The sequence below is a fragment of the Candoia aspera genome, chromosome 15 (genome assembly GCF_035149785.1).
Source record: "Candoia aspera isolate rCanAsp1 chromosome 15, rCanAsp1.hap2, whole genome shotgun sequence".
Lineage (NCBI taxonomy): Eukaryota > Metazoa > Chordata > Lepidosauria > Squamata > Boidae > Candoia > Candoia aspera.
In genome coordinates this window covers 16,495,090-16,519,140 of record NC_086167.1, presented here as the reverse complement: position 1 = coordinate 16,519,140, position 24,051 = coordinate 16,495,090, and the positions used below count along the sequence as shown (strand labels likewise).

The 24,051-nt window shown below is 53.1% G+C and overlaps 1 protein-coding gene across 1 annotated transcript in view; it reads right to left on the bottom strand.

Annotated features, from left to right (window-relative positions):
* Positions 1 to 370: 370 nt before the first annotated feature.
* Positions 371 to 24,051, bottom strand: part of FAM222A (family with sequence similarity 222 member A) — a 37,969-nt gene continuing 14,288 nt past the window's right edge. The window contains exons 2-3 of the mRNA XM_063315502.1: positions 16,957 to 17,086; positions 371 to 1,707 (exon numbers count right to left, since the gene is read on the bottom strand). Coding sequence (XP_063171572.1) covers positions 443 to 1,707; positions 16,957 to 17,038 — 1,347 coding nt within the window. The 5' untranslated portion in view covers positions 17,039 to 17,086 and the 3' untranslated portion in view covers positions 371 to 442. The remainder of the gene's footprint in view (positions 1,708 to 16,956; positions 17,087 to 24,051) is intronic.

Sequence of the window (24,051 nt, the reverse complement as noted above, 5' to 3'; positions counted from 1 at the left end):
TTCTTTAAATGGCCTCCACACCTTTGCCCCCCACCCCCAATTATTAGCTTTAAATCGAAACAGTGCAAGTTACAGACTTCATCTAGAAGGGAGGGCAGAAACACTAAGCCCACCTGGATCGACAGGAGGGGCCTGAGTGGGGGTCCGCCCCCTTCTGGCCCTCCCCCAGTCACAATGCATCTCAAAAGCCCAAGCGCAGCCCAGGACAGAAACATGTTTCCAGGAGGGGAACGGGCCCCTCCCCAGGCAGTCCGGCTGGCAACGCCGACAGGCAGGCACACACCCGTTCTCGTCCCCAGGGACCTTTTCCCCTGGATTAGCAGCAAAATTGGATCGCGTCTCCCTGTTCACGTTCTTAGCGATCGAGCCCGTTCCTGACCTACACGGCCCAAGAGGTTTGCCTTTGCCTGGGGCGGCCTGGCCCTGGGGGCTCCTCCGCCCCTTATCTGTAAACCGGGAGGCGGATGTGGGCGTGCTGGTGGTCCAAGAGCCGGGGCACGGAGACAGTCTCGTAGCCCTTGCCCAGCATCTGCTCCTTGATGCACGGCGGACGGATGTCGTTGATCAGGTACTCCAGTGACTGGAGGCTGCTGCTGAGGAGGGAGGTGTTGCAAACCGCCTTACTGGGCAGGCTGGGAAGCCCCTCCGAGGGGTGCAAGGCCAGGTCCCGGTGCCCATTGGCCAGCTCCTGCGGGTTGTAGCAGTCGCTGCTGTTGGGGGTGACCAAGACACTGTTCCAAGGAGGGGCGAAGTACTGTCCCACCGAGAAATTCCCGTGCATGCCCGTGCAGTTCAGCGGGGAGGAGCTCACCTGGTCTGCAGCGGAGGCACCCGTCACGGGGTAGCCGCGCAAGACCCCAGTGCACACCTCGGGCGACTTGCTGATGGCCCCCCCACTGCCCGCACTGTACATCCGCAGCGGCTGCTGCTTCTGCTGCCAAAGCAGGTAATCCATGCTGTCTGGGTAAAGGCCTGGCTTGGGCCCTGCGAGGCCACCGCCCGGGTGGGAGCAGGCCACTGGCTCGGCGGTGCCCTTTCGGCAATCCGGCAGCACGGCGCCAGCGTAGGCCACCGCTGCCCCCACCGCAGCCATGGTGGAGAAGCTGCTGGTGGTGCCATGCTTGGCCGAGCTGGGGTCGGTCACCACCACCCCCTGGCACACCTGCTGGCCGGCCTGGGCCTGGCACTGCTGATTGATCTGGAAAATGATGTTCTGGATGGAGGGCAGGTTGGCTGGGGGCAGCGCCAGGCTCCGGCTGGTGTGCGGGACAACCGAGGCAGCCACTGTGACGTTGGGGGGGGCCGGTGCCTCCATCTGCTTCTGGCTGCTGGGGTAGCTCAGCTGGGCTGCGCAGGACGGCCCGGGGGCTAAAGTGCTGGACACCGAGTAAGGGGCCACGGCCACGTGGGCGGGGGACATCTTAGTTCGCTTGCCCTCGGCGTTCTTCACGGCCCCTTTGCCAGTGGATGCCTTCACAACGGCCAGGAGACCCTGGTAGCTGCTGGCATGCAGGGGGTAGGGGCTGTAGCGCTGGCCCATCGTGTCGTACCCGTTCACCGTCCGGTTAAGGTGCTTGTGCTGGGGGACCCTGACGTTGGTGGGGAAGATCTTGATGGTGAGGGGGTTGTTTGCCACTTTCTGCGCGTAAGCATCGAGCTCAGCCGGGCTGGGGTATCGCGGGGAACGGATGGGGGCCATGACCTCACCTAGGAGAGATGAGGAAGGAATGGAGTTACACCAGGCTCTCTCAGCAGTCGAGCCTCGACATTCAACAGGACACCCTCCATTCTTCCGAATCAGAGGGCACAGATTTTTGAAAAATGCAAGCATGCCAGGTGCGTGAGGGGTACAGATTAGTGCTGTGAAATCTGGTGCTGGAGTTGGGAGGGGCCCTTAAACTTTTGGCCCACTTCCTCAGGACACCTGCCCGGATCTCACTGCCGCAGGCAGGGCCAGTCCACTTCTTAAGAACGCTGCATTGCTGATCTCAAGCCCAATTTGTCCTGGCAATCAGCCAAACACATTTCAGGATCTACATATGTATGCCAACCGATAAAGCAAGTATCTGTGACACAACCGACTTTGCTTCATTTTGGAGGATCTTATTTGAACTAGGGAGCAAAAGTTTAAACGCTCCTGTTGTGTTTGGACAGCACATTTAACCAGGTGGATTCAAGATTTAGTGGGCTGCAGTGGCACAACCTGCTTGTTTTATTCAGTTCAGGTAGCAGAGTAAGTGTGTAGCAGAATAACATACACAATTAAAGCACCCCTTGTCTGGAGGTTTACACCATGGTGTGATATGATGTAATGCTTGTAGCCACCCCTAGAGGTCACTAGAGCATTATCTGCACAATCAACTCCAAATGCTCAAATCAGTATTTCTCAACCTTGGCAACTTCAAGATGTCTGGACTTCAACTCCCAGAATTCCCCAGCCAGCATAGCTGGCTATGGTCGAGAAACATTGGTTTAAATTAAAACAAGTTTTCTGTGTGAAAAGTATCCTGGAGAAAGCAAAATGGGCTAAAATCAGCCCATTTAGCTTAAATACCCTCTCTTCCCCAATTCTGGGGGAAAGAGGGGACATCTCCAGACTTAACCCTTTGGTTTCGGCTCAGCTAAGAACATAAAGAGGTGTTTGCCCAGATAAACAGCAGAATTCTCCCTGGTAGGGGTGGTTGATGGCTGTTAAAGCCAATTCCCATCAACTAGCCTCAATCCCTCCACCAGCTCCAGGAAACATATGTAGAAATTCAGCCATCAAGGCTTGACGGTCCCACTGTTTATTCTCTGGTATTCTGCCCCTGGTTATGGAGGCTCTGTTGACCACCAGAGACACTTAGGACAATCAGTGACACTATGTTCTTCCCTTCGTTTAACCCTTTCAGGGTTTTGTTTTTCAAGGATACCAATTTGTCTTTATTCTTCCAAAGAGATTCCATGTTTTTAAAGATCATCCAATCACCCTTTATGAATTTCCAAGGTTGTTTATGGGAGGGGCGCCAATAATTCCGTAGAAGAGTGGAAATGTCTCTTTACCCGAGGGGAGGGGGAGGAAGCGCTGCTCTGAGAGATTGGATTTAAACCATATTATACAAGCAATTTCATGGATGCTTTGCGGCACTACTAGAGCCCCGATGGAAAAAAAATAGGGAGAAATCCATTTACCAGCTATAAATCAGCACTTCTTATAATGAGCACAAAAATGTCACTTTTATGCAATTTTACAGATGAACAAAACTGGTGAAATTAACTGTGGTAACCTACTGCAGTCAGCAGAAGGCAGCTCCGAGGAGAATGAAGGGAGCGAGAGAGAGATTATATGTATTTTGCTTCTCTCAAACTCCTTTCTTGAGCTAGTTTCTGGTGTGAAAACTCATTTGTTGTTTCCATTATACTTTCATTTGGAGTTTATCTTGAGTATCCAATGAGCCACCAACTGTGAAAATGATTAAATCTACACAATCTATCTAATAGATTGAATAAATTAGGTGTTTGAAGAGGCTGCCTCTGAAAGAGGTGGGAAAAGAGGGGGTCTTGCTAGGAAGAAGGGGGGAAAGGGTTCCAGGAAGATGCAAAGGATAAGGTGGAATTAGTCCTGGACAACCCCCACCCTGCCCCACATCTTTCTCCCAGTCTGTTACCCCAGGACTCAGCTGGGAAAGGCTGCAGCCAAGTAAAAGTGTTGACAAAAAGACCTATTTTTGCACCCTGACAATTTCACCCTCTTCATCTTTTAAAACAAGCTTGGAATAGCGTGTCTGCCACTTTCTAAAACCAGCTAGGCTACCTTTTGCTCGATTCAAAGGTGGGAGAGCGCATCCCTCTGCTTCAGAGGCAATTTGCAATTATAAAACCCCTAAAAGTAAAACAAAAGAATTCCCTAAGAGCAAAGGGAAGGCAAATGAAACACAGCAATAACTACCCAACGCTCTGAACTCACGGTGCAGGATTCAAGCCCTTAAATGCCAAATGTCTAAAATGCTGTTTCTCAACCCTGGCAACTTTAAGATGGGTGGACTTCAATTCCCAGAATTCCCCAGCATGGCTGGCTGGGGAATTCTGGGAGTTTAAGTTCACACATCTTGAAGTTGCCAAGGTTGAGAAAGATTGGTCTAAAATGTGTATTTTTACAACCTGGCACACTCTGGGAATGCTGGGGGGGGGGCAGGGCAGCCTCCAGATGCCAGCCCTACTGGTCTGCAGGCCAAAAACAATGGGGGGTGGGTGGGCGCTATGTAATGGGCCTTGTTGCAGCGCATGGTGCCTAGGTGCTCAGAACTGTTCCCACCCCTGATGAATACCCACTTCTTGAAAAGATGGGCATGAGCAGGACCCTCCTGCTTGCCAACTCTTGAACTCTGCCCACAGTCGCTCCCTCTGGGCACCCAACCTGTAAAAGGCAGAGCCTGCTTTCCCCCACCCCCCGAACAAAGCAAACCCATCTCTTCTCTCCTCCCCTCTCCCCCGGTGGCTACATTAAATCCAGCTCGAAGGACTGGGTTTTAATTGACTTAATAGACTCGTTAATAACAATCCCTTTTTAAGACACCTGTAAAAAGCCCATAACATTAATGTAATGGGGGAATGCCTGGTGAAGCTGGCTTTTCAACTGACTGCTGGAAACCCACGATGAATGGGCAAGGCAGTCAGTGGCTGGCATGAAACATGCTTGTACCAACACACTCCTGTCGGGCAGAAATGTGGCATTGAGCGGAAGCATGGCCAGCCAAGCAAGGGGGGGGGCTGCTGCCCCCCCCCCGAGGTGAGGGACGGGCTTGTTCATGGCCACCTCCCCCTTCACTGCGCCTGCAGGCCAGGCCTGATGTCCCTGGGTGTCAGGGACAGAGTTTAGACAGAACAGGAGCCCTGGGGCATGGCTACCAGCACCCACAGGGAGGTTTGGGCTGCTGAAATCACCTTCCAGCTAGACAGGCAAAGGGCACCTCTGCACCCCCCTCCATGCCAACTCCGCTGTCCTTGGAGGGGTGGGAGCACTGCCAGCATTCAATTAATAGGGGCACTAATTAGCCAGTGACACTTGCAGAATCCCTAATGACATGGACTCCTGGCATGAGGGCTAGCAGAGGAAGGGGGCACCGGGGAAGGGTCTGACCTCACAGGGGGGAACAGCAGCATGTGGAGAGATGCCCCAGCAATCCATCCCACAGTCACCACTTGCCCATGTGCCAATCCCGCCCCGTTCGTGCCCCTCCGGAACTGCAGCACAGGCTTAGCCCACTTCAGCATGGCAGAAAATGCTCTGTGCACCACCGGAGCATCACTCGCAGATCAGAGGAGGGAGACTGACGCTGCTGCTGCCTGAATGCAGGCAGGGACTGGCGATGACAAGCCGCAAATTCCACGTGTTGTCACATCCTGGGGGGATGCTGAGCACCCTGCTGCGAAAATGATAGAGCAACCAATTTCCGTGGGGTTCCTGGTGTGCTTCGGAGAGTGCTACTCCCCCCCACGGTAATTACTCTTCTGAAGGGACCGTAATTGCTTTCCCGGTCGCACCCTTGCGGTCCTGCCTTGACACCCTGCCACTTGCCTGGACGAGTGGGCTGGCTCCTCCTCGCCAGCCATGGGCAAGGTGGCCACAGGGGCTGCTCTCTGGCCCCAAGGTCAGGGCCCCTCTGTGAAGCCTGCCCCTTCTGCCCTCGCCCACCCCCCGGCCTGCGTCGGGGGCCTCCAGGTGGGCCCAGTTGGATGCTGGTGGCCAGAATGTGGGACTGCAGCCACCCTCAGGCACCCTTCCAGGACAAACGCTCGTATGAAGGCAGCCCAGTGTTTCCAGCCTTCTCCTGGCAGTTAGAAACTCTTCCTGGAAAGCTGGAGTTCCCCCAACCACTTTAAAAAAAAAAAAGAGAGTTACTCCATTTTTCAAAAATAAACGCTCTTCTAATTCTGCTGCTGATGAAAGTAGTGATGATGGTGCCTGATTCTTGGTGATTCTATGGGTGATTCTAATTCACCGTATGACACTGTATGACAAATACCATATGACAAATCTGATATATTAATGACCTGCTTTTGTTCGGAATCCTCCCTTTAAAAGAAAGAGAAACCCAGAGTACGGCAGAGTTTCAGCAATCTAACCTGGAAAGCAATCGAGGTCCAAGAAGGTGGGAAGAAACATTAGGAAAAAAAATCTCAATGTTTCGAAATCCTTCGCAGGCAGTGAGATTAAAATAGGGATGAGACTGGACCCAACTCTATGCCGTGTAATGTTTAATTTTAAATGTTTTTTAAATATTTTGTTGAAAAGTATGTATGTATGGGGAGGAAGCAGGCCGAAGACAATGCACCCTTAAAGATTAAATGCTTCTTTTTAGAAAAGAGTCATTTCATAAGCCCATTAACCTAGACCCAATTAAAGGGATACCTGTTTTAAAAACACACTGAAGTGACCGGCAGTGCAGACAAGTCACTGAGTACAAACCACCAGAACCCCCAAACTGCCTGTTTACTGAACATTGTTTTATGTTGTTTTAACTTAAGTGTCTTATTATATATTTCGTTTTTGTTTTCTGTCAATGGCTTTGAGGGTTTCAGCAAGGAAAATACAATAGCAACAAATATTTATAAATTTCACATAATTATTTTGTAGGAACCTAAATGTCCCTGGAAAACTATCAGAGGAGAAGGCATTCCACTTCCACCATAAGCACCCACCTCCATCTCATCTCATCACCTTATATTTTTCTGAGCGGAAGAAAAAAAAAAATGCATCCCAAAATCCCCACAAGGAGCAAGAATTTCCCCCTCTCCTTCTTGCAAGCTGTTCAATTTCCCCGTCTTTGCATTCAATAACAGCTAAATAATTGAATCATCTCGGCTGCAGAAGATACGCTTTGAATTTTATTAGAATTTTAAATTGTTTTGTTTCTTCAGTATTTTATTACAGTAAATGGAAAATTGCGTGGCCTGCAGTAATAATCTGATGGCTTTTGATATTATTCGGAGCTGAGAGAACATCCAGGGGAGGGGGGCGCTGGAGACGGCGTGGCACCAGGAGCCACGAGGACGGCTGACGAGATGAGCCCTGCAACAAAGCAACTTTCTGCTCACCCAAACAGATGGGCTGGGGTGGATTCAGGTCCAGACCTGGGAATCCGACCACAGGAAATCCGTCTGAAGTCTGGACTAGAGGGAGGGGCTGGCTGGACCCGCCACCATGTCCAGGTTGCACGTGGTGCCTCTGCTCCAAACAGTGGTGGGGGCATGCCAGCCTTGCGGTGACTGTGGACCACCCTGCCTCCTGGCGCTGGGGGTGCTCCATCGCTGGAGGTTTCCCCCCAAAAAGGCTAGACTACTGTTTGTCCAGGATGGCACTGGGCAGGGGTTTGGGACGAGAAGCCCGAAGTCCCTTCCAACCCTTTGAATTCTATGACTTACAGCTGCTGAAACACCATGTTTGGGTGGACCTTCCCCATCTTGACCCCCTCCCAGATTATTCAACAACAAAAAATATGAGGCTGTGAGATGAGATGGAGATGGGATGGAGACAACAACAACCCCTTTCATCCCCAGCCAAGGACAAGGGAGCGGAAACCCAACACAACAGGAAGGAATCAGAAGACGTGGACCCAGATGGACAGGGCCAGAAGAATAGCATTCATGCCTTGGTGCTGCGCTGAGGAGCATGGAAGAACTCGATCCACTCCCAGGTTCCCCCAGCCTGGTAGCCCAAGGATTTTCAGCCTCCGTGGTGAAACAACAGCTGCTGTGGTCAGAGAGAGAGGGCACTGGTGTCCTGATAGATGGCATTGCTTAATCAAAGCAACCTGGAGCGTGCCAACCCTGCAAGATTAAATCAGCTGGGCAGATACTATGGGCGACAGGCACCCTATGCCATGTAGGGCCTTATAGGTGGCTGGGGAATTCTGGGAGTTGAAGCCCACACATCTTACTTAAAGGTGCCAGGTTTGAAAAACATAATTTAGAGTTTGCAAGCTGCCGTGCTGCTGGAGAATTAAGACAGCTAAAGGCCACGCAAACTCCCACCCAGGGGGCTGTGTCCACAAGAACACTTATCCTGGATGCTAAGTTACCCACTTTGTGCTCTGGCACACTGCACTGAACCAGTCAAACGGCCCAGCTTTGCACATCCAGCAAAGCGTGACCAAAATGAATCCGGGTGAAGGTGGATACAGCTGGCCAAGCTCCTCGTCTCTGGTCTTTTTTTCACCTTTTCCAATTAGGTAAATATCCTGTCTGCAGCCAGGAGATCCCCTGGGTATGATCAGCTTTCCAGTAATGTAATAGCGAGGAAATTGAGCTGAGTAAAATCTGAAAAAAAAAGGGCCCTCTTCTCTGGCAGGGGCTTTGTGAGGGTCCAAAGGAGGCCCCCACCCCAAAGAAGGGGAAGTGGGAGCTTCTTGAAACATGGAAGAGGGGGTCCTTGGGGAGGGTGGCTCAGAAACCGAAGAGGAGATGGTGGGAGGAAGAAATACAGGTTTAATTCAGGAGAAAGTCCATCATCTTGCAAGGCTGGATCAGGTCAAAAGCAGTAATATTTCCTCCCCCAAATCCTATACTAACCAAGAGAGTCAGTCTCCCCATAGCCCAGAGCAGAGCACCCCTTGGACCCTCGGATTATTTTTTCCCAATGCAAAACCAGGGAAGCCCTTCTTCAGATTTCTCTTGGCAAACCCACCCACCCCCGTCCTCCCAGCCATCGCTCTCTCTCACCTGCCACGCAGGGAACTCAAATGGCCCCACCTGTGCGAGAAACTGAGGGGCGGGTTTCTGCCCAGTCACCACCCAACATGGTTAGTTCAAACCAGAGGAACACACCCTGCATCCAGCTGTTCCCTGCTCCCCAAAGGAGATGAGCTCACAAGATAAGCAACTCTAAAATTCTGTGGCTTTGTTTTTTCATGGGTGGGGGATTGCCATGTCAGAGAGAGATGCAAGCGTCTAAACGACACAGGGTTCCTTCAAAGCAGCTGGGCCAGGAAGGACAGAGCACAATGTTCAGCCCTGCTTGCCAAAGAGCCTGGGTTCAACCCTCCCTGGGAAAGCCAGGGCAGATCCCTGCCTGAAAGCTGGACAGCTGCGGCCTTTCTCAGAAACACGGAACTGACCTCACTGGTAATCTGAATCGGTTTAAGGTGGGTCTTTGGGTCTACACGGAACAAAGAGGAAAGTGCACTGAGAGGTCCACAGACGCTGAGAATTGCACCCAGGCAGGCAACATGTCGGCCCTGCACAGTAGTCCAGACGGGACGCACACCCAGGACTACCAGCTCTATCTTTATTGTAAGGTTTGACAGAACCTTGCAAGTCCAAAAGAACATCTCCCCCCCCCGCCTTGACAGCCCAAGACACTAGGGAGGGTCCCTTCTGAGATGTTTGCCAGGCCCCCATTCCTGCTGTGAGCTCAGGCCGTTGTCTAGTCTGCAGCTCGTCCTCCTGTCTCCCAAGGTCATTCCCACAGACCATTTCACAACAGCAGGGCAGCGCATATCACTGCAGACCCCAAAAATCACAAAGAAGAGCCTTTCCTGACCGGGGCCTGTGGTCAGTGGCCCCCATCAGGGGGAAAAAGGGGCTTCAAGTCCCAACTCTACTGGGGATGCCCCCCTCATCAGAACTCCTCCTGGCCTCATTCTGCATATACCCCCCAGCTCTTTTCAGCAAAGCACTGGACAAGCCAAGGTCAAACAGAAGGACACAGTGGGAGGACATCAGTCCAATGGCAACTGACCTCCCCAATGCCCCCACTAGTAAATCCCCACACAATTGATGACCTGGGAGACCACCATTCATTTTAAGTCCAAACAAGCCCCCCTCCCCCACTTTAGGGAATTGCCATGGTCAAGGGGAGGGGGAGGAAAGCAGGAGAGGATAGAGAGTAAGAGGTCATAAAACATTTTACATCTGAGAATATGGGCATATAAAACAGAAACACAACAGAGGTCAGGTGCCCAGTTAAACAGCCCCATAAAAATTCTAAGTCCTTTTTCTTTTTAACAAGCTCCATTTCCTCTCCCTTGCCGGACGATTGGGCCAGGAACCAAAGGCCAAAACAGAGAATATTTCTGCCAGTCCTTGCACCATTTATTTTCAGGGTAAATTTCCTTTTTGCACCCAAACACAAGAAGAGGGCCAATAAATGTGGCGATCTGCCCCCCGCCCCCTCCTCTTGCAACTCGGTTCCCCTGCATCACCCTTTGCAGGGCGAAGACTCTGAGGTGGCTCAGGAAAGTAGGCCAAGCGTGGGAACATAAGGTCTGCCCCTGTGGTGACTAAGCTTCCTTAGCTAGAGGTGCAATTCTTTGCAGATCACAAACTCAGAGATTGGTCAGATCAAAGGGAACGGGATCAAGCCCAGTGAATCTCTCCTGTGCCATGAAGGATGAATGCTGGAGGTCAAGCTGCCCAGCCCAACTTCCTGTTTCCAGGGGTGGCAAAGGAAGGCAGGGACATGCCCCCCCCCCAGACCTCTGCTTAAGTTAACACCTTCCTGGCAAGAACTCTATGAACCCACCTTGCAAATCTCTCTCTGGGAGGCGCAACCATCTCTTGTTCCCATGTCAAGTGGAAATCAAAGTCATATTTGATCCAACGGAAAGTTGCCCCAACTTTGAGCAAAACTGTGCTGAAATCATAGGAACGTCCACTGAGAAGCTGTTAAATATGGATCTTTGCTCCTGAATTCCAGAAGCAATTAACGTATTTTTCAATACTCGGTGAATATCAAGCCAAGCTCCTGCCAAAGTCGTGCCCTGCTACACTGCCTGAGAAAAGCAAGCTTGCATTTCTACCCAAGATACTTAAATGATTCCTAGAAGGGCCTTGGGAACGGTTTCACTCTGATGAATCACCCTGGCCCAGACACGTGGCTGTCAGCCGCTTGGAATTTAATGCAGAGTTTATAAAAAGTCTGGCAAGAGAAGAGATAGATGTTGGCACAGTTCAGCCGCCAAAGGGGGGCACCTACGGCAAACCCACCTAGTGGGGACAGTCCAGGGGAAAAACTGTGTGTGTGTGGGTGTGAGGCAAAATCGGCTACTGAAAGAGCCGGAGTGAAGCTGATGTAAAGGTGTTCCACGCAGCTCCGATATTTTGCAGACTGGAAGGGCACAAGGTCCAAGGGGCTCCTCCCTCACACCTGGACCCCCCTCCCTCAAGATGTGAAGGAGAACTGCCCAAATGCATTTCAGGAGGAAACAACCCACAGAGCATTTGTGCGAAGCCCCCCGTGGCCCAGCACTCACCCTTCTTCCTGAAAGGGACACTGTGTGGACTCCGGCCCTGTTGTGGTCCTGGCTGTCCACCAAAGCTCTGCACATTTAGAGGGGGAGCTAAACACCTCAGGAGCAACTCTGGTTTCTAGCACAGATTCCCTCTTTGCAAAAAGCTTGGGTGGGGAAGAAATAAAATAAAATCCTAATTGGGGCGGGGGGAAGAAGAGCAATTGATAAAGATGCCTTAACTCCCCTCCCTGTCAAAAAAGGTGTTTTCCCAGCATCCAATAAAACTCAAGAGGAAATCTATTTGGACAGAGTCATTTTTTTATTTCCAATCCATCAGTTTTGTCCAATCAACTCTGGTGGGAAATGCCAGCAAAATCCCAGCAACTGGGATGTGCAAAACAGCTTCGGAGAGTGCAAGGGATGAGGGAAAAGCGACCTTCCAGCCAGCTACATGCTGGAAAGACAGAGAGGAGGCCCGACGTTTGGGATCTCGCGCCTTCCCCTTCCATGTGAATGTTGTCCTGCTCAAAAGTGGGGCTCCCCTGAATGCTGGAACAGCCTCTGGAAGGTCCTTTTGCTCCTGAGCAGCCGCCTCCATCTGGAGGAGTGACTGCAGGGCGGGGCGGGTGCCAGGCTGCAGAGGGGCACTGGATGCATGGGGAGGACGCAGGTGGGCGGCCAGCCGGCCAGCCATGAAATGCCTGGCATCTCAGACCCAAGGGCAGCCCCCTTCCCCAGGATGCCCACGGCCTTTTTATCGACAAGGAGCTTCGCAGCCAAGGCCAACTCCCAACCCGCTCCCTTTCTCCCCTGCTAATATTTATTACTACTATTCATTTATTTGATCTACTAGCTGCTTTTCTGCTTAATAGCAGCCAAAGTGACATGCAGCATGAGTTGTGTTTACTCATAAATAAAAGCAAGTTCCAGATTTGCTGGGATTCAAACAAACATGCCTCTCTCTGCTTCCTGCCTTACAAAGGACCCCTTCCAACTGGGACGGAGCAGCCCTTTCCGATGTTGAAATTCTGGCATGCGGCATTGTTTCGGCTTAAGGTGCTTTGAGGTCTCTGCAAAACCTGTGGCTCTCTCTGCCACAATGCTGGGCTATGCTCAAGGCGCACGAGGGTGCCTGCCCTCATCCTGCAAACTGCGTCAAGGGGGCAGTTTTGGACTCGGATCCCAGCCTTCTCCCCTTTTTCTCTCTCTGACACTCCAGAGCTCACACTTTGGTTTGCACACAGAAGCTTCAAGGGGCAACCCCTCACATCTCCACTGAAAAATTTGGAGTGGGCAACTGAGACGGCCCTTGACTTTTGAAAAATGTGCACGTTGTCATTTCCTTTCTTGGCAGCTGAGCCTAAACCTGGCTAGCCGTTAGACAGCCAATTATCTAGCCTGGCCCAAAGATCAGCATGGTGGCTAGGGAATCTGAAAACCGGATCTGGAGGGCACCAGGCTGCCGAAGGCTAACCAGAACCCCTATTTTCTACACGGGGGCAGACAGATGATCTTCCGATCCTTGCTAGGGACTTTAAGTCAGCTCATCTAGAGAGCTCTGTTTTTTGCATTTCCTTCCATATTTTGAAAAGAAAACAAGCAAGAGTGTTGATCACCCCCACATATACAAGATCCCTTTAAAGCAGTGTTGCTCAACCTTGGCAGCTTGAAGATGTGTGGAGTTCAAATCCCAGAGTGGAGTTCAACTCCCAGAATTCCCCAGCCAGGAGAGAGTTGAAGTCCACGCATCTTAAAATTGCCAAGGTTGAGAAACGCTGCCTTAAACAAATCCAGAACAGCCTTGGCAACAACTTTTCATGACTAATCCCCCTCCCACCCAAGTTAGAGCGAAGGTTGCACATTACTCCTGAGAGCACAGGCAGAAAGTGAGCAAAGAGGCGTGGGGTCCGTGGCAGAAGGATGCTGCAGCCTGTCCCCAGCTCCTCGGCTAAAGCTACTTTCCCGAACAGCCTGGAAACACTCCTGTTTATTGAAACAGTAACTGCATATGGTGGGCGGCCGGCTGGCCACAAAATGCCTGGCACCTCAGACCCAAGGGCAGCCCACCTTCCCTGGGATGCCCATGGCTGGGAATTTCCAGGAGGGGACATTTTGCTCTTACAACCTATGCCAATTTTTGCTAGAAACAGGGACACAGTGGACAGGATGCTTTGCCCAAGGCCAGAGTCTCCACCGCTTCTCTCTCAGCTGGTGCACACCGCACCCCACCCCCCAAGAAGCCCCAAACAGGTGAGGAGACCCCCTGCAGCAGCCTGTGAGCTCACGCAATACAGAGTTCTAATACATGCAGGCACTTCTGAATTTGATTCGCTGAGGCTGGCCTCCTCCCCGTTTTGCTGGGGCTGAGAGTGAGGGATGCTTCTCTGAGCCACTAAAAAGAAAATGCTTAGTTTGCGCTGTGACCAGTGGAAGAAACAGGGCCGTGTTTGCACCACAATGGGACAGATTGTGCTTTGTTTGCATCACAAAGAAACTGGTTGTGCTTTGGTGAAGAGGCTTGTCCATATTCACTAATTCAATTAAGGGAGGATTATGCAACCCCCCCTTCCCCAGGACCACTTTACTTGGTCTTTGAGAGCCACAGTGGGGTCGCACTCCCAGAAGAAAAACCAAATCTGACTGGACAGAATTTGCATTCTATTTTAATTTCAAGGTAGTGAGTGGGACAACTTTCCAGGGACATATTTAACATCTCTCTTGTTTCATGAACAGCCAACGATTTGGTTGCCACTTCTGGGAGGCCTCTGTGCTGTGCCCCAAGGTTTTCAGGGTCCACAGGCAGCTCAGTTTCTCCTAGATCTAAATGCTCAGTGGGCATGCCTTGGGCAGAATGCCAAGGCCAACCGGCATGCACAGAGCATCGATGCACTGGAAGTGTGCTCTGGGTCACCCTACAGTAACCGGACCTGATGCTCACCCTTGGACCCTCTTTTATTTTTGCACAGTCTCAAGGCTCAAAACACTGAAGGTTTCCCTGGGTATCGGGGGCCACAGACCTCTCGACATGAGCTGCTGCATTTCAGCCTCTGGCAGAGCAGCCCATGAAGGGTGCTGTGCCCAAAATGGGCCTGACTCGGAAAAAGGGTCCTGAAAGGGCTCAGAAGACGCAGCTCCTGCCTGGCCTTCCTCCTCCCCTCCTCCCCTCCCTGCACCCTCCCACCATCCTTGTGCAGTGGGATAAGCTGCCCTGGGGCACAGGTTTGCTGCGCCAACTGCTAAGTAGCCAAGCCAACCTGGATGCTCTGGGCAAAGGCAAGTGCGCCAGAAAGAGAGGGGAGGGGTCTCGAAAAGTCTGGAGAGAAAAGGGGGGCTGGGAGAAGCGTCAGTCTTTGCTATGGCCCCAGCACTGGCAGGAGGGCAAATATTAGCAGGCACACCTTTGATGCAAAATTAATACAGAAATTAATCAACGGCACGGGCCGGGTAATAGGATTTTGCAGCCACGGCAGGCCATGCTGGGCGGCCGACTTATTTAATGCTGACGGAAACGAAGCCAGAGGACATGAAATAAGGCCCATAAAGATAATTACCGAGATACTCGGGAGCAAATTAAGTAATCAGAGGCGCTTCTAAATCATGTCTAGTTTTAAGAAGCGCTATCTTTTCTGATTACTGAGCGAGCAATCTGGAAGGACAGGACAAAAACAGCCCAGCTGCCCCCCCCTTTCCAGCCTCCCCAACACCCCCAGTCTAAGGCAAGGGACCTCCTGTCTCCCCCGACCTGCCCCGCGACAGGCCAGGCCGCCCTTGTGCCACTTGGCACAGCCCCTCCTCCGAGGCCCATCAACCCGGCCCTGGGGGGAGCAAACAGCTCAGAGGAAAAACTGCCTCTGCAAGCAGATGCCCAGGGTGGGGGTTACCTAACACTTAATTTGGAGGAGGGGTAGCAGAGAGACCGGGGAGGGCGAGAGATTTGATTTCCCTCTCACCAAGCAGCTGTAAAAGTGGCCCAGGCTGGGAGAGGCACCGGCAAACTGTTTGTGCCCAGCTCAGTTAAAACTGACGCCAAGCAAAATCAAAGTCCTGCACGCCACATAAGCTGCGTGCATTCAGTTCACGAATCTTCTCTCCTGCATCAAGCCTGCTGCTGCTGCTGAGAAAGCAGGCAGAAGGACAACCAGTAAAGCCTAACCCCCTTGGGATGGAGAAATTGGTGCATTTCCGCAGTAACTCCAGCATGTCAGGAAGGACATTCCTGCATCTCCAGAAAGAAGGCTGGTTCGGCCGAGGATCAGGACCAGGGCAGGGCCTGGAAGCGAATGACCGGTGGAAGGCCATTTTCAAAAGACCGACAGCGCAGGTGTTGAGGAACGAAACCAGGCCAACCTGCATCTCCCACTTTTTCTGCTCCCCCCAATCCTTCAGCCCCTCCTTAAACTGCAGAGGGGCTAAGCCAGGGAAGTAAGAAAAAGGGCTCCACAGGCCAAACCACAGCAGCCACTGCAGCCGAGCCCAGGCCACGTCCTTGCAGATGTGACACGTGTGGCCTAAAGGGGAATAATAATATTAACAATAAAAAACCCTCCTGTTTAAAACACACAATAATCACTTGAGAATCTTAATGCGCCTTTGCAGCCAAGGAGGTCAGCGCTGCCCGCCTAAACCAGGCTCATTAAATATACATTTAATCATAGCTTTGGATTTAGAGACAAAGACCACGCAGAACAGGTGCTTTGCCGGGTGACCTTTGAGGACCTATTTTAAGGTAACTCATTTACGGCTTCTACAAAAGGCCTCCTGTCTCCAGCTGCAGAAGGCCGTTATGGGGCTTGAGCAGGAATGGAAGGAAGGCAGGAAGGCAGGAAGGAAGACTTGCCGTGCTATTCTGTGGAAACAGGTGACGGGGCAGAGCCCAGCAGGGCTCCAGGCCCTTCCACAACAGCTCTCAAGGGTGCCCTTCACTTGCCCCTGCTTGTCCGCCCCCCCACCCTGAATCCTCCTGCCCCACTTCCCATCTGCTTCCCCTGCTCTTAGGCGAAGACGTGCCTCCTTTCGTTAACAAAGCCCAGAGGGTCCTGAAGAGGAAAGCAGACAGAGAACCAGCTTCCGCTGCCTGGGTCCTCTGCCCTCCACTTCCGTGTCTCCCCAAATGCCAGCCGTCCCCCTCAACTGCTGGACGTTTGGCCCCCCTTCTCTTTCTCCGATTTGCAAAACCTTTTCTCCTTTTAAACACCATGACTTACATTTGCTTCTTAAAAAGCAGCTTGTCCTTGTTTTGATGCTTCCCGTGACAAGAAAAGGGGTATGGTACAGCAGTATCATAAAGGAAACCCAATTTAAACTCCCCCCAAGCCCCTGGGGACTGAGGGGTGCCCCTGGGGTGGGAGGGAGAGGGCAACGTAATTTGCATCAGAATGCCCCCATGCAAATGTCTGTCATCTGTACAATGATGTCATGACATGTGTGAAGTCACTGGGGCTTCCACTGGATGCCCCCAGGAGGAGTCCCCGTTGCAATCAAACTTCGGGCAGAGTCGGGTTTGGCTCAGGTGCGCAAATCCAGCCAACACCAGCCAACCCGTACAGGCAACCCTCACCTCTGGCCACTTGACAGGCACCCCCTGGCAATGCCAAGCTGCAACGGGGGAGCCAAGCGCCCCCTCCTCTCCAGGGACCCCACTCCGGGAGGAGGTGGGGCTGCCTCTGCTGCAAACAGCCGGAGGACCTCCCCAGGGACCAGCCATGCCTGCCCTCCTGGTGGCAGCCCCCAGCCCAGAGCGACTCACCCTTGCGCGGCTCCAGGGCCTTATTCGGACACCCCAGATGCTGCCTTGGCGGGTTCTGGGTCCTCTGCAGGCAGGCCAACATGGCGGAAGGGAGGGTGAAACGTCTCTGGCGGCATCACCCCAGAACGCCCTGCAAGGAACGCAGAGAAGAGGATCAGTCCATCAGCTGGAAATGGGGGGGGGGGCAAGAGACCCATCCTCCCGCATTACAAGTTGCCAGGGAAGAAGGAGGCTGTGCGGGCCTAGAGATTTAAAAATTGCTTCCATGTCTGCTTTTCTCAGCCCCAACCCAAACTGCTCAGGAACCCAGATCTGTGGCATCTGGAAGGGGCACTTCATGAATCGACGGTGTGCAAAGATGGGTATGCAGACCCCCTGCAGTCTTACAATTGTTGCCCCCCCAGCCACCTCTGCAGGCAACCTGCTCCCTGTGCCCCACCCCACCCCAACGGAGGGAGACTTTGTCCCCCCTGACCTGCTGAGGGGAAACAGGACCCCCGTCCCCCAACCCCTTGCAGGGACAAGTCCAAGGGGCAACGGCCCAAAGAACGAGGGCCGCAGAGCATGGCCACCTCCAGGCGTGAGGGCCCAAACAGACGAAAGAGGGTGGGCGGTAACAGGACGGAGCTTCCCTCCTTAAAAACACTCATTTTCCAAAGATTGTGTGGAAGGGATCGACTGGCCGACAGTTTGGGGCTTCCGCAGAAGCGAACCAGCCCGAGGTCCCCTTTCATGGTCACTGCTATAAAGGGGGTCCCAAGATCCCGTTCCCAAAGCCAGCCCCCTAATCTTTCCCCTCTCCTTTTAAAGATGCACCCCTCCCCCACTGGGGGAGTTCCAGGGGAGGCTTCCCACCCACCCCCTCGATGGATCGGTCCAGGCCCATTCCACGGCCAGCCGGCCAGCCCCTCCCCTCCCCTCCCTTCCCGTGGGAGCAGTCCCAGGCTTGGGGCGGGGGCTCCTGGGATGCTTTCTCTCCCCCGCCCCCGGAAGGCTTCCCCTGCGCCTGGGGACCTCAGAGGACTGACCCCCAGCAAACGCTTCTGGGCTGCTAATGAGAAGCGACGCCTGGAGGACAGCCGGGCAGCCAAGGAAATCCAGCTTGCCAAAGAACCGCCGTGAGACCCTCCTCCTCGCTTCAGCCCCCTCCCCAAAAGATGAAGAGCCGCCCTGAGCCCACCCACCTCAGCAGACAGCTCAGGCAGGGGAAGTGGAGCACATCTCAATATCAAAGAACTCCCGGCAGGAAAGCCAAGGAAAGAATCTCCCTCATCAGCGGGCCCACAAGTCCACACTTGCCCTGCCAGCTACAGCTTCTGCGCCGGACCTCACCTTCCCAACGCAGCCAGACCCCCGCTGGATTCAGAGCATCCCCTGCCCACCAAAAGACGGCGCAGCTCCCTTTGGCTTTACCCAATGCCCTCTGCCCAGCGGCGAATCTTCCCCAAGGCTCAGCTCAAAAAGTCAGGTTTGCAATTCCTTCCTTCACGCAGTGCATAACAGAAGCTAGATGTTCTGTTGAGATGGGTGAGAATACAGGCAGTCCTCGCTTAACGACCACAATTGGGACCAGAATTTTGGTTGCTAAGTGAAACAGTCATTAAGTGAATCCGACCCAATTGTATTATCTTTTTTGTGGTGATCGTTAAGCGAACCACTGCGGGTGTTAAGTGAACCACATGGTTGTTAAGCGAATCACACAGTCCCCCACTTATTTTGCTTGCCGGAAGCCAGCCAGGAAGGTCAAAACTGGTGATCACATGACCACAGGACACTGTGACAGTCATAAATGCAGACTGCTTGCCAAGCGTACTGTGACAGTCATAAATGTGAGGACCAGTCATAAGTCTTTTTTTTCAGTGCTGCGGTAAGTCTGAACTGTCACTAAACAAATGGCTGTTAAGTGAGGACTACCTGTAAGCAGTCTTCATAGATTTAGGCCTCCATCGGGCAGACTGTTTGCTTTATTCCAAGATTCTGTCTTATGTCCTTTTCTCATCTCAAAATGTATTCATTTTTCAATCAAGTCTCACTCTTTACAACCAGAAATACTGTTTCAAGATTGCAACCACGCAGCATTCATACGACTGTTCCTGAACTCTATACCTGCAGGAGCACCACAGGGCGTGAGCAATTGGATCTACGCACCAAGGCACCAGGACAGTGGGGTGAGCAAAAGCAGATTTAACTCTCTGAAAGTTACTGGGAGAAATGAAAAGAAATGGCGCGTAAAACGAGAGCATAATTGGAGCATGAGCCAAATGGAACCCACTCGATCAACAATGCATTGAAAAACAAAAAGAGTGGGGCTTCATTCAGCCTGTTCTGATTCCCAAATGAAGTCACAGACAGTTGTCCTGAAGTGGGAGGACTGACCCCCTTGCACGCTGGTGTGTGTGTGTGTGTGTGTGCCATCTGGATCCCAGAGCGGGCACACCACGGCCGGGGCGAAAGGCAGTTCAGCCCGTTGGCAAAGAGCGCTGATCTCAGCCAGATCCAGCCGGGGGACAGAGGCGGGCGCCCGGAGAAACCGAAAACATCCGCTCCTCACGCCGAACATGCGCCTGGAGTTGCCAAGACTCCTGTTCCTGGTACTAATGAAGCTTTCAGGAATAAAAGCCCTTTTCACCATCTTTCTTAAGATGCTAATTTCACAACAAGAGTTCGTTACCGCATAATTATCTCAATCTAGGTTCCCCCCCCTCCGTACCAGCCTCTTTCTCTAAAAAGGAGAAAAAAACCGAAAACCCAAGCTGGAGACACAGCCACCTTTCATCATCACCAGCTATTTCACCTTCCACAGAGCTACCTTGAAAGCAGCGATTTTCACCCTGAAAGGGACTTTCATTCCATCTCGCAGCCAATTTTCGCCTATTACTGTCTTTAAGAGAAGGCAGGCGACGCGGGCGAAGCGGCCTTGATTACGGATCCCTCCTTCATGCAGCTTGCGGGGAGGGGCCGGGCGCTGCTTCACCTCCAGTAACATCGAAAGAGTCAAGCGGGATCGGTCCGGAGCCAGGGAGCCGCAGGAGCAGGCGGGCCCTCGGGGGTCAGGTCCAGCGCCGTTCAGGATCCCACCCTTGACTCTGGGCTGGGAGCAGCTGCCCCTGGGCCAGGAGGAGAGGGGCCGCAGGCCAAGCAGAGGACAGGCCCCCAACCGGTTGGCCACAAGAGGTGCCCACAGAGAAGAGGCCAAGTCCCCTCTCGCGGTGCTGGGGCCGGCTCCCAGCCCCCACCCACCAGCAGGGCAAGAGAGCACCTTTGCACGAGGAGGGTCTCCAGTGTAAAAAAACGGGCAGGGCAAGGCCTCATAAGGTTGAATTAAGGGGACCTGGCACTTTCTGCACTGATTTGTGCATTTGTGCATCATGGCCTGCCCGATGGGGGGATGCTGACTGCAGCGGGGAGGCCAGCCTTCTCCCACGTGCCCGAGGGCCTCCTGGGAGCTCCAGGTGTGTGTGGCAGGAGCCGGTGGCTCTGATCTGGTGCGGAGGCTCTGCCCGTCCTAAGTCTCTTAACTTTTGGTGACCGGCCAGCAGGGACTGGCTGTCTGGGCCTCCAGCCACAGCGTATAGCCCTGGCTTCTCCTGCCTGGCACCAGATGGTAATCCCATGGGCAGATCCGCAGGCCCCTTCTCCCCAGAGAAGCTGTTCAGGGGATTTCAACTGCAGGGACCTTCCAACTCTGGGAGGAGAGTCCTGCCCAGGCCGGGTAGCAGGAGGATCTGCCCAGCACTGGGAACCCGCAAGCCTTCGGGAATGAGGAGGCACTCAGAATTGCAAAGAGCCCAAAATATGCTAAGACGCTTTCAGTTTGGGAATTTTTCCCTCTTGGAAACAGTGACATCCCGAAGTGAACCCAAATCCTGGCATACTTGGCATCTTTCTCCAAATGCCAGAGTAACAACCCCTTGGAACCTGCTTGCAAATCTCCCCAGCTTGTTGGCCAATCTGCGGTGATGTCATGGAGGCTCACTAATGCGAGGGCTCAGCAAAGACGTCTTAGCTTGCTTAGCTCCCTCAGCACTTGCATTAATTCCCAGCCGTCCTGGATTTTATGGGCAGCGGGGTCCGCATGGAGTGCGGCCGGGCTCAGCAGTTTTTCCCATCTGCCAACTCCATCCACCGCCGAGGAGAGCTAGCGACACCTCGCCCTCTCCCTCAAAAGGGCGAACATATCCGGGCGCAGCCCTTCATTCCCGTCCAGGGAGAGAAGATGCTCACTCCTGCTTGATCGGGCCCTGCCCGGACGGTCTCGCCTCCTTCCTCCCAACACCCACGTGCGGGACATAAGATGTACCCTGCGCGCCACTGCACCGCCTTTAAAAATAGCTCCCTTCTCGAAGTCGTTCTAAAAGTCGTTCTAACGGTCCCAGCCTTTCGGATAAGCACCCATTTCACAGGCTTTCCTCTAACGCCTGCTAATTTTGAAAGCCTGTTGTGAAAATCAGAGCTATTTATAAGCCCAAGGTCTCTGCGACTTTAATAACCCTCCCATCACCTGTCCTAGCACGCCAATGACAGCCTCTTGGCACGATAAGCAAGGCCTTATCTCCCGCACGAGGCCGGCTCAGCGAAGGTCCTGCCACGAGATAAAGGGCAGGGTAGCCTTGCTGGGAGGGGGGAAGCGAAGGGGGGCCTGGCGGCAAAGGGTTTTAAGCCAGAGTCGCTCCAACATCTGGGCCACCACTGCAGCGACTCACCCGACATGATGGCTTGCAGAGGGGCTGGGACCACAACTCCCATCAGGGCCCACCTGCAGCACAGTCAACGGCTTTGCTGGACAGGGCACCGCTGGCGTTATAATCCACCCTGCCTTTATTTGCTCTCTTGGAAGTTACTAAAAAGAGAGCTTTTAAACGATGATAAATGTCACCATCTATCCATGGATGGCATCTGAGAGGTTGTTTGGGGTGGCTTTTCAAAGCACTGCGCCACACGGCCATTTGGCTTCTTCTCGATTAGGGCCAGGTTGTACTGCGGACCTGGTTGTGTGATCTGACGACCCTGGACGCCCACCGCCTTTTGCGGTACAGAATAAACTCTGGAAGGCTGGCATCAAGGGGGGCACAGGAAGACCAGCTTCAAATCCCCTGACCGCCATACACATTCCTGGGTGACCTGGGAACACCCTCATGCCACCTCGCAGGGTTATTATGAACACCATGGTAGCGTTGCAGAGAGGACAGCTGAAGGCACGACACGCCACCCAAACACTGCTCGTGCCAGGCGGAGGGGGGTTGATACTCGCCAGCCTCAAGCCGGATTGCTCAACAGAGCCGTACATTTGGTGGGCTGTAAAATGGCCTGTGTTCTTGGATGGGGGTGGATTCCTGTTCTCTGCTGACACCACAACCCTGGTGCACAGGCGCTTTTCCAGTGCAACGGTGGGCCTGATCCAGCAAACTACACACCAAGCTTGGAAGTATCCCCTCTCGGCTCATCACGGGTCTGAAGGATGCAAAACTACACAAAGCCAGTTCCCCTCCGTCTACAGCTTGGGGAGCCAAGACACTGGCACACTCTGCCCATGCCCCAAAGTGCCCCGTTCCACTCTCAACGCCCTGATCAGATCACGTGCACCGTCCCCTCCCTTCCTGCGAGTTGCTACTCAGAGTAATTTATGCTTAACCTTGAAAACCCAAAAGGGCCGCAACTCAATTAGCAAAGCTGACAGTTTGGGTGGTGGAATGAGTTAATCTGGAGAAAGGTCACCTTTCTGTAAATTATGGGAAATAAATAAAACCCCAAACGGGAAGTTCAGCAGCACCTTGCCAAAGGCGTCTAATAAGGCAGGCGGGCTGTGCGGGGGAGGCGGCGTGACCTCTTCCCTGCTCGCTGGCAAATGTCTCCACGAAACCCGGCTAATACGTTCTGGAGGGGGGAGCCCCTTCCCGGCCCCCACCCCCCCACGAGCAAGCCCTGAGCCTGCTGGGGAACAAGCGTGAGAGGAAGTGGGAGCGCATCCGGTTAATAATTAAATGTTAATCTAAAAAGCAATTTTAGCTGCAGCCCAGAAGATGCAGCTCCAGATTATATTAGCATGTAAGAGTCAAGGTAATTTCCACTCACCCCTCGTGGGATCAGCAAGAGCCCAGCCAGCTTCGTGCCACATGGGCTGCTGATTAAAAGGGGGGCCACGGAAGGGAGGGAGCCAGGAGCTGGCCTGGACATGGAAAGGGGGGCAGGAGTCTGCCAAGTTTAAACCCTTGTTAAAAGCTTGCACGAACTTCTGTTGCAGCCCGAGATGCTGCAGCCTCCCTCTGCACCAGCCCCCAAATCTTTGCCACCTGCCCCCCCCCTTTGGTGCCTGGGTCCTGGTTTCCCTGAAGGCATGCCCCCCCCAGCTCCTCGCCTCCTCCTCCTGGCCACACTTGGCAGTGCCAGACTCCTAACGGCTCCTAGGAATCTGCCCAGACCCAGTCAGACTGGCAGCAAGGGAGGGACCCCCAGGGACCATTCCAGGCTCCATGGAGGGGTGGGGTCTGGCCCAGAGGCCCAGCCCACGCTCCATCACAGATCTAGGCCCCTGTAGTTCACTCTGCCCCCCCCCCCGTCTCTCCCCCTCTCCCAAAGAAACCTCTCGCCAAAGTTGTGGTGTTTGGGCACATGCTGTGTCTTCTCTTTCAGCATCACAGTGTTTGTGCTGCATTTCCAATAAGGGTCCCTTAATTTTAGGCCTGCCCCCACCCCACCCCCGTCCTCTCCGGCGCTCCTGCTCCCCTCCACCTGAACACAGGTTTTCATAGCAAAGGAAGAAACCAGCTTCCTAATTACGGCTCATTTGCATTTTCCAAATGGTGGCAAACTGGCTCCTGGACAATTTTCTGCTTGAAGGAGGGTCCGCAAATATTGAAAGTAAATAAATAAGGAAATTATCAGCTTCTACAGCATGGGCTAATTTCTTATCTTTACTGCAGTGTAACAAGCAAGCTAGAATTATGAATACTGTAAGTGCCCCATTGTGCCATTATTTTGTTCGCTTTACAATTTATGGATCCCCCCCCCACTTTCTTGTTATAATCTCTCCCCGAAACAAGAGTTTTGTTCTTCTTGTAGCTGAAATAAGGAATTCAGCAGCAATATGCCTGTGCG